The sequence below is a fragment of the Vicugna pacos genome, chromosome 20, assembly GCF_048564905.1.
Source record: "Vicugna pacos chromosome 20, VicPac4, whole genome shotgun sequence".
In the NCBI taxonomy this organism is placed as follows: domain Eukaryota; kingdom Metazoa; phylum Chordata; class Mammalia; order Artiodactyla; family Camelidae; genus Vicugna; species Vicugna pacos.
This window is the reverse complement of record NC_133006.1, coordinates 19811165-19825629: the sequence shown is the minus strand read 5'-3', so window position 1 is coordinate 19825629 and position 14465 is coordinate 19811165. Positions and strand designations below refer to the sequence as shown.

The following is a 14465-nucleotide window of genomic DNA, read 5'->3' as shown; positions in this document are numbered from 1 at the left end:
GGGGAAATTCTGTAGGGGCGCCCGTGGATCAGCACCATCAGGATCACTTGGGGGTTTGTGAGGAGTCTCAGGCCCCCTGGAGACCTACTGCATCAGAATACCTTGGTGGGGTGCAGGAATCTTAGCAAAACTTTCGGGTGCTCGGGGAAACCACTAGATGACAAGATAATTATGAGACAAATCAATCAATTGCAATATATGGGTCTTGCCTTGATTTCTGATTCAAATAAGCGAGTTAAAAAACATTATAAGACAATGGGGGAAATTTGAACTGATTATAGTTGGTATTAAGGAACTACTCAATTTTTAGGTGTGATTATCATACTTTGGTTATATTTTACAAAGAGAAAGTCCTTATATTTTAGAGATACATCCTGAAGTAATTGAGGGGTGAGATATGATATCTGGGATTTGCCTCAAAATAATCAGAGGAAAGGGAGAGTGCGTGGAACAAGATCAGCCATGAGTTGGTATTTGTTGAATCTGACTGGAGGGTACTTGGGGACTCATTATATTTTCTCTTCACTTACGCGTGCATTTGGAATTTTTCCACAATAAAAAGTTAGGCTTTGAAGGTTCAGATTCAGGGTTAAAACTTTCTGAGGGTTTGGTTGTTCTAGATTCTGTGCCAGATGCTGATAGAACAAAGCTGACAAGACACGAACCCCTGATAAAGTCTAGCTGTGATTCTCACATGCAGTGAGAGTCAACAGGGGAGCTTGTTTAAAAAGATCCCAGGGCCCCACTCCTGGGGATGCCAATTTAGTCAGTCTGTGATGGGGCCCCAGAATCTGCTTCTTCAATAAACATTCCTTGCCCTCATGCAGGGGTTCTAAGGAGGGGTTCTGGGATCACACTTGGGGAAACTGTTCTGGTGGCTCTGAGTTTTGGCTAGGGATGATGTAAGATGAGGCAGGGCTCACCTGACCTGCATTTAGCAGATGGTCCCTCTCAGAAACCACAGCCCTCTCTCCACTTGATCACAGCTGAGCTGCTGCTCATGGACCCTTCAATCCCCAGGAAGAGTGAGGGACATGGTTAGCAGGAGACCTAAGCCAGCATCGGCTGGCCAGATAGTCCTCCCCACACTCTTTCCCCCTCACCTGCTGCCTGTGGGCAGAGCATCCAGTAGACTGAAAGCTCTGAGGGAGGAACCATAGGATGGCAAGAGCCTGGGTCCTTGAATAACTGTGTGGAGGACCTCCCCATCCATGCCTGCCACCCCACAAATGAAAAATAAGACTTTATTTGTATGAAGTCTTGAGGTCGGAGGAATTATTTGTTACAGCAGTTGACCTATCCTATTCATCTGCTGTTGTCAACTCTATGTGCAGAATACAGAGACTATGTCTTTGTTAGAGGAAGGGAGACATCTGGAGGGTAAGAGCCCTGCTCCTGGGGCCACCCTTGGGAGGGCGGTTCTGGCTGGCAGGACTACAGCTGAGGGACATCACTGGCCTGGCTCTTCCAAATAAAGGGTGAGGAGGGAGGCAGGCTTGACTCCTTAAGTACTCTTCCCCTGCTCTGGGATCTGAAATGGCTCAGGGAAGGAAGGGGCTGGAAAACAGGTATTTTTGTGGGAAAGTTACTCCCTTCAGGCTTGCCTTTCCTGCCTAAGGGCCAAACGCAGGCTGCTGAGCAACCAGCTTCATCTCTGATTCTGATGTGGGAGCAGAGGTGCCCATACCCTTCCTCCTGGGCCAGGTGGGCGAGGAAGGGAGGCCAGGGAGGAGAAGATCTCTAGATATATGCCTGCCTGGACATGCACACTGGCCTCTCACTCCCTGAAGCCAGCTTTCTCACTCAGGTTCTCCAGAGTGTGAGGAGAGGGGCGGGGCAGGGCCAGGGCTTGCAGCAGCCTGGCCTCCATGAGCTCCTTCTGGATGAGACGATGAGACAATGAGACGTCACAGCACCCAGCCCTTCAACTCCTTAGTCTCCATCACACCCCACCTAGTAGCTTCAAGGTGGGCAGGACCAGGATTATTCATCACTATGGAAAAAATACAGCATTTGGTGACAGAAGAAACCCTGCCACTGGTTAGGCGTGCGGCCTCGGGCATGTTATGCAAAATAGACATAAACATCTCTACACAGCCTGCTGGGTTCTTAAACTGGGGGCACTATGCAAATGAGAAGGATAAACAGGATGAAGATTGTTTGAAAATTATCATTGCTGAATAGGATAGGCAATGGAGCAGTTTTGATGGGGGAAGGGAGCAAGGGCAGAGACTGGATAGGCTGGGAGGAAGCGCAGGGAGGCCCCTGCATGACTGCAGGAAGGGTATGAGATTGGCGGGTAGAAAGAGAGCTTGAAACCTGGAAACTGTAGGCTCAAGGCAGCAGGGAGCATGTCATGGGAGAGTGAGTGTGGCTTCCCAGGGCCTCACTTTTCCCTCTGCCCTGGAGAACCAGGCAGCCAAGTGCCCGCTTGGCTGGGATGATCCTTTGGCAGCTGCCCTGCCTGTCTCCTTCCCAGACAGGTGTAATCACTCACCTGCCTGCACCTGTGAGTTCTCGGCTACCCACACCCTGCCCTGGCATCTGTCCTGGCAGGGAGCATGCTGGGCAGGACCTCACCTCAGAATCAGGCTCCTTTTTTTTGAGCTACTGGCTGGAGCCACCAGGCTGCTCTGCCCACCTCGTCCTGGATGTTGACCCTTCTGGGTCTTCCTGCTCCTTAAACTTGTGTTTGACCATCCCCTGGCTCATCCTCCAAATCCTCCTGCCCCTTGTATAAGTCTCTGATGATACTGGGCAGGCTAATTACTGACTCCACAGGTATCAGAAGCTCAGAGCAGGAAGGAACCTTAGAACTCACTATTTCCAACCACTTTGTGTGCCGGGGAGGAGAAACTGATGTCCAGGGAGGGAAAGTGACTTGTCCAAAGTAATCCAGCAAATTCACAGCAAAGAGAGGCCTAGAGCCTGGGCCCCATGACTCTTAGTCCACGGCTCTTTCCGTCTCCCTAAGTCCTTGGGAGCTCTCTCTGTCACGGAGTCCCTACCACCTGAAGTCCCATCTGCACAGGAGCCTCACATGAACCAGGCTGGCCTCTGTAGCTCAGGAGTGCCCTCTGCAGCCCTTCAGATTCCAGGAAAATGCAGGGCTCTGGGCAAGTTTGAGCCCAGACATGGGGGTCTGCTCAGAGCCCACGATCACAGGCTTCCGCCAGGGCCTCAAAAAGGCCAGGTGGGACCAGAGCTGCTCATGTCAATGTGTGGGGCCCCTTCCCTCTCCCCGAGGCCAAAGAAACCAGGCAGTATCTCTTCTCACCCTCCTTTGATATAGTCAAGAAATGTGCACTCTGACTCCACAGCAAAGGAAAGCAGCGTGACCTTGAAAACAAAAAAGAGCTTGATTAGTAGAAGAGCTTTGCTGACAGTTACAGGGCACTCAGCATGTGCCAGGTTTGCATACATCATTGCAAACAGTGAAAACAACAATTCTATGAGGTACTAATATTATCCCCATTTTACAGCCAAGGGAACTGAAGCTCAAAGAAGTGATGCATTGTGTCCAAGGATACAGCCAAGACATGGCCAGCTGAGATAGGAACCCAGAGCCTGCACTCTTGACTTTGATGCCAAACTGCATCCTAGAAGAGCCCTGTCTCTGTCACTGGAGTACGGGCGCTCAAGCCAAGGAACTGAGTTTCTCCTAAGTGGACACCAGTGTGGAGTGGCGGGGGGCGGGGGATGCCTTCCTGACAAGGCCTAAGATCTGCCGATGCTGACAAGCTCCATGCTTCCATGTTCTGCTATTAATCCTGAAACATGCCTCTTTGGTTTGCACTTGTTCCACGTCATCCCTCTAGAATCTCTTGATCTCTATCCTCTAAGGCGCAAGACTATCATAAGCAGCCTGTCCTCTCCCTGGAGGTAACTGAGTACCTGGGGCCTCCTCTCTCAAGCAGAGGCCTCTTGACCTATGCCCCTGGCAGTTCTGGCATCAGCTTTGCCCAGACAGGCAGCTACCTGGCAGCTCATTACGATAACGGTTTAGTATTGTGGAAACAAGTGAAAGCCTGGCAGCTGAAATCAATTGAATGAGGCAGGATTGGGGCAGGGGGAGTTTTACCTATGTCAGGGAACTCCACTCTAGGATTTGGGGCACCCCCGCAATTGGTGTAGATTCAGTCATCTTTATCAGCTCACTGGGTAGGCCAGGCAGGGCTTCTGCTTGACAAAACAGATAAGCCACTAGCCTGAATGATGGGAGGGTCTGTGAGTACTGAGCTGGGCCTTGGAGATCCCTACCCACTGTGGTTATGGTGTTAGGCACCTGGATGGACTATGGCAGTGGCCTCTACACTGACTGATGATCATTAGACTTCCTGGGGAGTTTTTAAAACATCTTACAGCCAGAGTGAGGACCCCAAACCAATTACTTCACTGGGGGAGGGCTCTGGCCCTGGATCTTTTTTTTTTTAGCATGAGTCTAACCTGCAGCCAGGGTTAAATCACACCCTCCAGGCCCTGGGATGAAGCAATTGCCTAACTTGCCTGGCCATATGGATTTACCCAGAGACTTGCTACTCAAAGTGTAATCCTCGGACCAGCAGCATCAAAATCACCTTGATGCTGGGTAGAAATGTAGATTCTTGGCATTTTAACAAGATCCCCAGGAGATGCTGGACATCTCCAGTAAGATATGAGAAGCACTAAATACAGGTTCCTGGGCCCCAGCCTGGGTTTCCTAAAAGAGAACCCCAGGGAACTAGCCTAAGCACCTGCATTTCAGTAAGCCCTGGATCCTGAGTGATTTTTTACGGTAAAAATAGGGAAATGCCGGAGAAAGGGGAAAGTCGGGAGACCTTGGCTGGGTCCTGCTCTGTCCCTAACATACTATGTTCACCTGAGACAAATCACATTCTTCTCTGGGCCTCAGTTTCTTTATCTCTAAAGAAAGCTGGATGAGAGCAGTGGTTTTCAAACTTTTTTTTTTTAGATTGTACATCTAGTATTTCTCAGCTGGGGAAGGTGCTGCCTCCCATAGGGGCATTTAGGAATGTGTGGGAGAGCTTTGGGAGGGTCTCATGATGACTGGGGCTCTACTGCTAGCTATGGGCTGAGGCCAGGGGTGCTAAGCATCCCACCAGGTATGGGGAAGTCCTGTGAGAATTATTCTGCCCCAAATGCTGACAGCATCCTCACTGAAAAACACTGCAGCTCTGGACAAAGGAAACACTACTCGAGCCTGTGTGTGAAACAGTTACAATCAGAGAAGTGGTGGTCAGCCCGCTGTGAATAAGCAGAGTACTTTACAGTATACAATCATATCTTCCATATGTCTTTCACAGCTACCCTGTGCATTTAGCAGGGTAGGGATGATGTATTAGCCCCATTTTACCGATGGAGAAAATAAGGTTCCTCGCAGGAACCCCAGAGCTCCCTGACTGTGGCCTCTTCTAGTCTGAAGTTGCAGTGGGCCTGACTCAAATGACTACATTTGGCTGATGGGGCCGTGGTCTTCTAGAGTGGAAGGGACATGAAGGGTACAGACTCAGGTACGTTTGCACTGCAAAGACATAGGCTTGTTCTGTAAATGCACTGGTGGGCTCCACCTCAGGGCCTTTGATATTTAGGATTTTCCTCAATATCCTCAATACTTGCTTCCTCACCTTTAAATCTCTGCTCAAATGTCACCTCAGTGAAGCTTTCCTTGACTACTTTATATAAAATAATAGTTTTGTCTCTGGCATTCCCTGTTCATTTGCCGTATTATACTTTTTCCCCAAAGTACTCACAATCGTCTGACACACATAGGTATATGTGTGCATATATTTTTGTTTTTTTCTTCCCCAGGAGGGAGGAGAAACAGGAGGGCATGGATTTGGGTCTGTCTTGTTTCCAGCTGTATCCATTGTGCTTTGAACAGTGCCTGGCACATGGTAGTACTCATTTGTTGAAGAAATGCATGAATGTCCTGAAAATCAGCCCCAGAAGCCACTGGGCCAGTGTGATCCCAGGGTGGTCATGGTTAAGCACAGGCAGTGCCCACGGCAGCTGCCCGCTCTGAACTTAACCATTGTGCTCCCTGCCGTCTCCACCACGTTCTAGCTCTGTGACCTTGGTTGAGTCACTTCCCTATCTGTGGCCTTGGTTTCCTCTTGCACAACAAGGGGATGATAGTGTCTGCCTCTTAAGGAAACAACCTGTGAAAAGCACCTAAATGGGGAATTTCCCAGAGTAAGAGCCCAATAAATGCGACTTTTTTCCCTCTTCCTGCAGGAAGTCCCAGTGGGAGTTTCTCTCTGGGTTTTCTCATTCTGTCTCACAGAGCCTGTTGTGTCTCCTGCACCATCTACCCCCTGGGCTGTTGCTCCATCGGCCCCACCCCTCCCCACCCCCCACCCTCCAGGCCTGGTTCCCACACTCTGCAGGAGCACACACAGAGACATGCATGACTCCTGCCACCAGACCTAGCTCAGAGCTCAGGATGTCTACACCCGCTGCAGAGAGGGTGTGGATACTCACCGTGCCAGAATTCACGTATTTCTTTTTCTTCATTTTCTTTTTTGGGTTTACTACCTGCAGAAAAAAACAGTTGCCAGGTAAGAAGGAGCGTTTCTAAGCAGTCAGGACTGACCCTTGGGTGTGGCCCCAGCCCCAGCAAGCAGAGTGTGAGAGGTGAAAACCAGGGGTCTGACGGAGGGGTGTTCAGGGAGGTTTTGTGAGAGACTGGTACATAGATTTATGCAACTGAGCTCACGATTAGACGGTTAGATGGATATCCCATGACCAAACACACCAGGAATAATATTTACTTAGCTTTCTCTCCCACTGCTCCCCTAAGCACACCCTCCACCCTATGCAGCCAAAGGAGGCTCGATATTGTAAAGGGGACCCCGTCCGTGCCTGCCTCCGAGTGTTGGCTCAGACTGCTCTGAAATGCCCTCCCTTCCTTCCTTCACCAAATCCAATCCTCCCTACTTCTCCTTTGAGATCCAGCCCTAGGGCTGCCCTGGGGCCTTTAAGGCTGCCCCCCTCCACCACTACCACCACAACCGCCCTTAAACTGCAGTTAGAACCACCTTAACTGTTCTTCATGTACAAGCTTTAATTCCACATCTATCATCAGAGAATACATCACAGGGCTAGGCAGAGAGTAAGCGCTTAAAAAACGCTTCTTGGTGGGCTACTCACTGGTCTCAACTGGGGGTGATTTTTGCCTCCCAGGGGACATTTGGCAATGTCTGAATATATTTTTGGTTGTCACAACTGGGGGAATAGGCAGAGGCAAGGGCTGTTACTAAAAATCCTACAACACACAGGACAGTCCCCCACAACAAAGAATCCTCCAGTCCAAAATGTCAGGAGGGCCGAGGCTGAGAACCCCTGGGCTGCACCGGGAGGAACACCTTCCCCTCTGAGTCCTCCATGGGTCTTCGCACGTACTGCATTTGTTCTCTAATTTGATCCTCACCAGCTGTTTTGTTCTTTATGTGGGACAGCCAACCTTTTCCTAATCTCCACTCAAAGTAAGGTGGTTTTCATACCTGCTCTGTCATCTGTAGGTTTCTGGTGAACTCACTTTCCCTCTCCCTCATCTCCTGTTTTTGCTGCAGGGGCAGCCATCTTAAGATCCACTTCTGGAGATAAGGAAACTAAGGCACAGAGACACCACCTAAGTGGTGGTGTTTGCCTAAGGTCACACAGCTAGCCTGGGTAGGGACAGAATTAGAAACCAAGTTTCTGCCCTCAGGCCAGTACTGCCACTTTGATAACAAATACAACCACATTCCTTCACAAATATCTATGGGGTGGGGTACCAGTTCTTCTCCCACTCCAGTGGAAAAAGAAGATATGTCCTTGGGTGATAGGTGACAAGGGCCACCAAAAAGGGGGTGTCAGAAATGTGAAGGGAGTTGGAGGAAGGACAGAGCATTCCAGGTGGGAGCATCACTGAAGGCTCCATGGAACAGGCGATATTGAAGGCAGATGTTGAGGGACAGGAAGGATTTGGACATGAAGAGATGGAGGGAAGGCATTCCAATCAGAGGAGATGGGGGGCTGTCAGGGAGCACAGAACTGGGGTCCAGTTTGATTGCAGAACCTCAGGGGTGGAATAGTAATTGGACTGGCCTTTAAGATAGCCTAGAATGCCAAGTTAAATGTCTGAACATTACCCAGCAGCCAGCAGGGAACTCTCATAACCTGTAAGCTATTAGGGAACATGATCACAGAAGGCTCTAGGATGTTGGGACCTGATGGAGTTGAGTACAAGGGGAGAGGAAGGAGGGACATCCAGGGCTTCTGCCTGGTTCTGCTACCTAGTAATTGCGTGACCTTCCCCTGTGCTTCAGTTTCCTTATCTGTAAAATGGAGGGGGAAAGTATCTACTTCATAGAAAGGTATGAGGATCAATACAAGTAAAGTGCTTTGAACAGGGTCTGGAATGCAGTAAATACTATGTAAGTGTTAGCTGCTATTATTTTTTATTGCTACTACTACTATTACCACCACCACCAGTCCAGGTGAGAGGTAGAGGGTCTAGAGGGTGTTGGAACAGGTCCTGAGCTATGGCAAAACAGCACCGTCATGAAGTGACCACAGATCTGGGGCTCTAGGTGTGGCCCTGGAGGCAGGAAAGAGGAAGGGGTCAGGGGTTACCAGGCAGACACAGAGGAAGGAAGAGCTGGATTTCAGGTACAGGAGGGAAGTTCAGGTGGTAGGGCTGGCAAGCTGTACAGGTGGAAATTAAGGGCCAGGGGAGAGAAGCCCAGAACAACCTCAGAGCCTCCACGGGCATGAAGCCACCCAGATGACGCAGTGCTAACTGACACATTCATGGGATAACAGCTCCCTAGCAGGCTGTTGAGATGAGAGCACATTGCAGCCCCAATGCCACACTGTGCCTCCATTTCCCAATCTGTCCTATGAGGGTGTTGAACTATGAGAATTGACTGCATCTCAAACTCCAAAGTAGCCCTCCCAGCTGAGGATAATGAACATGGACTCTTGGTGGGGGTCTAGGCGTCGCCCAAAGACCTGGCCACAAGCACATTTCTTTGAAGTCTTCTCTGTTATCTTTAAATTAGCCTGTACTCCACATTTCCACTCTCTAATTATAACTGTTTTAATATTAAAGCAATGATTTGTTCTCAGATCTTCATGTGAAGTGGGCACTGAGAAAGCACCCTGTTTGTTCTGGGGTTTCATGCACCACCCAGCACACCCCCTCCCCCATGTACCAGCCTCTCCAGTCCTAAGCGGCTGCACCTGAAGCTCCATGCAGGGGACCAGCGCACCCTAGAGGCCAGCCTTGCAACATCCCAACTCCTGGGCTGGAGTTCTAAGCCTTCTCTTTTCCCTCTCCTCACCAACCCAGGGTCTCCAGGGCCTGCAGGGCAGGTCTGAAGTCTGCCCTCCTGTGCAAATGGCCACTGAGTGGCTCCCAGGCTCCAGGAGCTGTGCTGGCTCTGGACACAACGGTGAGGGAGACATCACCCCCATCCCTGAGGACATGATGGTCTTTGAGGAAGAGGGGGGTGAGGGGCACAGGAGCACCAAGGACAGGCATCTATTTCAGACTTTAGGGTGGAGTAGGCGTGCAGGTGGAGACTTCCTGGAGGAAGAACATCAAAGGGAGTCTCCAAGGTCGAGCAGGCCCAACCAGGTAAAGGAGAGCAAAGCCCCAGGGGAGGCGCCAGCATGAATGAACCACAGAGACTGAGCCAGCATAGATCAGGCTTCACAGAGCCTCAGGTGGTGTTATGGGGCTGAAAGTAGGGGTGGGCAGAGGGAAGGGGACGAAGCTGGACCGTAGGGGCTCCTAGAGGTGTGACTTGTGCTGCTACTGATACACCACCCCCTGCCCAGGTTGCACCTAGACTGCAGTCACTGGTGTATGGCACACATGTGAAGGAGCTTGAGACCTATCTCATAGGTAACGGACCCCGTAGGACCTCAGCTAGGGTGGAGGCTGTGCAAACCAGGCCAAGGAGCTGGGTGGGATGTCCAGCTAGGTGTTAAGCAGGGCAGCAATGTGGTCAATTACCATGTCGGAGGAGTATTTGGGTTACCAAGTAGAGGATGGAAGGAGGCGGGAAGGCCATTAGGGGACTGTTGCAAAGCCCCCACACAGGGGAGATGGTGACAGTGGGGGTGGAGGGGAATGAAGAGGACAAATGTCAGAATATACAGGTGGTAGGAGGAGTGGGGTTCCATCGTGGACTGGGTGTGGGGCGAGGGGCAGGAGATGTCAAGGATGCCTCTTCAGATGCCATGGCCCCCGTGATGACAGTACAGAAGGAACTGGCTGGCCAGTGGGGAGAGGAGGGTTGTGGGGGACTTTAGCCAGTGAATTCACTTTGGGAAAGCTAAGTCTGAGGAGTGGCCAGCAGGCAGCTGGGCATACGGGTTGGATACCCAGGCTGATGCCAGGGCCTGAGATAAGGATGTGGCAGAACACTGTTCTCTCTTCAGGAAGTTCTGACTCTAGAAAGACCTTCCTGAGTCCAAACTGGCCTCCCAGTGTTGCCCTCCAAGGTGCAAGGCCTGCCTCGGGGCTGCCAGAGTTTAATTCCTTTTCCACCTGATGGCGTTTCCAATGTGTGAAGACAGCACTTCTGCTTACCAGCACTGTAGTTTCTCTTGTTGATTGCAAGGGAGCAGGGATCAACCACTGAGAAATGAGTAATCTGACCTCCTTTGCTTTAAGCCTGAGAGATCATGGCCTCATCTGAGCCTGTCAAGAATCCTTAGAAGTCAAGCTCCAAGAGATTTGACCCCTTCCCTTCACTTCCCTAAAAATCTCCTTAAAAGAGTCCAGGGAAAGATGGAGCCTGCTTCTCTCTGCCTGGGTAGGGGACAGGGACAGCTCTGTCTTTTATCCTTGCAGAAAACAAAGCAATTATCTGTGAGGATCAGAGCTCTTTCAAAGAAATTCATCCACGGTCCATCCTCACAAATAGCCTTGTTCAATTGAATTCAGTGTGGCTGTATAATAAGCACCCACTGTGTGCCCAACAGGATGCAGGCCAATGTGAATAGAGCAACAGAAAGGGCTACCACTTTGTCTGCCCTTGGGGAGCTTCAGTCCAGCTGGAACACAAGACCATCCCACTCAGAACAGATACAGGCTGAGGGAGTGGACATATGGAGGGATTTGGACTCAGTGATGGGAGTCAAAGCCAGCTCTGCAGCCTCACTAGCTGAGTGGCTACTGATGTGAGGATAGAGCCAGTTTGTCAGATGGTTGTGAAATGTAAATCTCCTGGCACCCAGGCACTCAACAGACGATACTGGGAGACAGCACTGACATAATGCTCAGTGGGGGCTAGGCATTGTTTTAGCAACTTACTTAATTCTCAGTGTGCATGGCATAGAGGGGGGCAGGAACTCAGCCAGGGGCACGTGGCTAGTACGTGGTAGTCAGATATGAAACCCAGGCCATAAGTTAGGGTTATAAGTTTCTGCAGTTTCGTGGGTCTGGCGTGAACTGTGCTGTCCATGAAGTTCAGAAGGAGAGAGCACAGAAGGCTGGCCCAGCTGGGAAGGCCCCAGAGGAGTAGGGCCTGAGCTAGCTTTGGAAGGTGGGATGGTCTCCTGGGAGGGAGAACACACAAAGACAAAGGCTCAGCCATAGAAACTGTTCTTTGAGGGCAAACACTATTATCTCCAGAGAGACTGGGTGCCTTGTCCAAGGTTCTCCAGGACTAGACGGAGGTATCCTGACTCCTATTCCTGTCTTTCCTTCCAGAAGAGATAAGATAATTCTGCAGGTCCTGAAACTGTTCTGATTGAACGCAGAAGCTATTCTGAATTCAGGATCTCAAGTTTCAGGCTCAGAAGCTTCTGATACTGTCTCTCACCTTCTGCCCCACCCACAGTTCTATCCCCCAACCTTGTTGGAAGAGCTCTCTTAAGGGGGCCCTATAACACAGTTATCTGGAGTCAAACAAGCTTAGGTTGTCTGCCTCTTGATTCTGCCAGTTACTGGACCACATGTCTTCAGTCAACTCCCCTAATTTCTCTGAGATTCAGTCTCTTTGACAGTAGAATGGAACAATAACACCCACCTCACAAGAGAACATGCAAAAACCCCACCTCAGTGTGTGGAGAAAAGGGAACGCTCCTACACTGTTGGTGAGAATGTAATCTGGTGCAGCCACTATGGAAAACAGTATGGCGATTCCTTAAAAAACTAAAAATAGAGTTACCATATGATCCAGCAATCCCATTCCTGGGCATATCTCTGGAGAAAACTCTAATTTGAAAAGATACATGCACTCCAATGTTCATAGCAGCACTATTTACAACAGCCAAGACACGGCAGCAACCTAAATGTCCATAGACAGATGATTGGATAAAGAAGTTGTGGTGTGATCTATATATAGATAAACACACACACACACATACACACACACACACACACACGATGGAATACTACTCAGCCATAAAAAGAATGAAATAATGCCATTTGCAGCAACATGGATGGACCTGAAGATTGTTATACTAAGTGAAGTAAGTCAGACAGAGAAAGACAAATATCATATGATATCACTTATATGTGGAATCTAAAAAATGATACAACTGAATTTATACAAAACAGAAACAGACTTACAGACATAGAAAACAAATTTTTGGTTACCAAAGAGGAAAGGAGGGGAGGGATAAATTAGGAGTTTGGGATTAGCAGATACAAACTACTATATATCAAATAGATAAACAATAAGGTCCCAATGTATAGCACAGGGAACAATATTCAATATCTTGTAATAACCTATAATTAAAAAAGAATATGAGGGGGAGGGTATAGCTCAGTGGTAGCGCTCATGCTTAGCATGCACAAGGGCCTGGATTCAATCCCCAGTGCCTCCAATTTAAAAAAGTTAATGGAAAAAAAAAGAATATGAAAAATAATATATATATGTGTATATCTGAATTGCTATGCTGCACATCAGAAACTAACACAACATTGTAAATCAACTACACTTCAATAAAAAACAAACAGACAAAAAACCCCAGCCCAGCACATGGCTCACTGTAGTCCTTAGTGACTGGAAGGTATGTATTATAACAGCAAACCCCAGCCTTCAGGCATCTGCCTCACCTCATAGATGTTGAATTGGCTCTGCCCGCGGGCCAGCTCCCGGTAGCTGGTGGTAAACTCCCCAATGAAGTCATGGCTGCAAGGGAAGGCTGCTGCTGAGACCACAAGGCCCAGACTCTGCTCTGCCCATCCCTCCACCTTTCACATCCCTTCCCCTGGCTCCCAATTCTGCCCAGGGCCTCTGCTCCAGGGGTCCACACCAGCAGAGAGGCTGGGTCCCTGGGAAGAGTCCAGTGTCACCCGTCACCCATGGAACAAGAAACCTAACAGTCACCCAGCAAAGAGCAGGGTCCTGGAGAATGGGACCCACTTCTACTTATTTGAACAAACTAGCAATAGAAGCTATTTTGGGGACAACTGGGGAGATCTGAATATGAAATGAATATTAGACAGTATTCAAGAATTATTGTTCAATGTGTCAGGTGTGATAATGATATTTGTACTTATGTAGGAAAATACCCTTGTTTTTTAGGCATTCTCAATGAGATACATAGAGGTAAAAATGCCACGATGACTGTAACTTAAACTACATCAGCAAAGCACAGATAAAGCAACTATGGCAGCATGTACCACTTGTTAGATTCAGGTGATAGGCTTAAAGTGTTCATTCAACTCTTCTCTCTACTTTTCTGTGTGCATGACATTTTTTCAAAAACATTTTTTGAAAAGACAATTAGTGCTATGTCTAGGCAGCTTGAGGTGTTTTCTGCAGTGTTTACACCTTCTGGATCTCTGCCCCACAAGCGTGTGTTGAGGTTAAGTACAGCCAAACCTTGTACAAAGCAGAACTCCCATCTTCCCTGTGACTGGCTACCTTTCACCATCACTGCGCCTGGTAGAGGGTAGCGGTTAATAGCCTGGCCTGGAGCTGCTGATAGAGAGTGATGCCAAGGAGGTGTCCCTGGGGCCTTGTCACACCTTGAGCCCACACTGCATTTTGTCTACATATTTACAGCTCTCAGCATTCAGACTGTGAGCTCCTTGATAGTGGGACCCAAGGGCATCTGTTGGCTGGCCCCAGCTTTCCCGGTAAAGGAGAAGTAGGGGGAACTCCAGGGTGAGATGACGAGGTGAATCATGGGTGGAAACCTGAGGCTGACTTGCCTGTGATGTGGTTAAAGCAGAGAGGAGGGGACAGAGTGAGTTGGCACCAGAGTTTCTCTGCAGGAAGGTCTCGGGAAGGTGAGCTCTTTGGAAGGGGCTTGAGCCTAATTTAGACCTGGGCTTGCACAGCCCTTTCCAGCATCCCTGTCCACGTCACAGCCTTGAGAGGCACCAGTGGAGATTACAGGGCTTAAAGCCCTTCCATGACACTCCCTACTGCAGAATGGAGGGCTCATAAGTCAAGATAACATACTTGGATTTGGCTCAACAGACAAGCAGGAGCCAGCGAGGGTTCTACTAA

The 14465-nt window shown here is 49.4% G+C and overlaps 1 protein-coding gene across 5 annotated transcripts in view; it reads right to left on the bottom strand.

The window, feature by feature from the left end:
• The window catches only part of CPNE5 (copine 5), an 87295-nt gene that overhangs the window by 8040 nt on the left and 64790 nt on the right, over positions 1-14465 (bottom strand). For 2 of the 5 annotated variants that reach the window (XM_006202061.4, XM_031688467.2), the window contains 3 exons: positions 13061-13136; positions 6481-6534; positions 3278-3339 (listed from right to left, as the gene is read on the bottom strand). In XM_006202061.4, the coding sequence (XP_006202123.1) occupies positions 3278-3339; positions 6481-6534; positions 13061-13136 (192 nt within the window). Of the gene's footprint in view, positions 1-3277; positions 3340-6480; positions 6535-13060; positions 13137-14465 lie in introns of those variants that run through there. The other 3 variants (XM_072945102.1, XM_072945101.1, XM_072945103.1) reach the window with 2 other exon arrangements.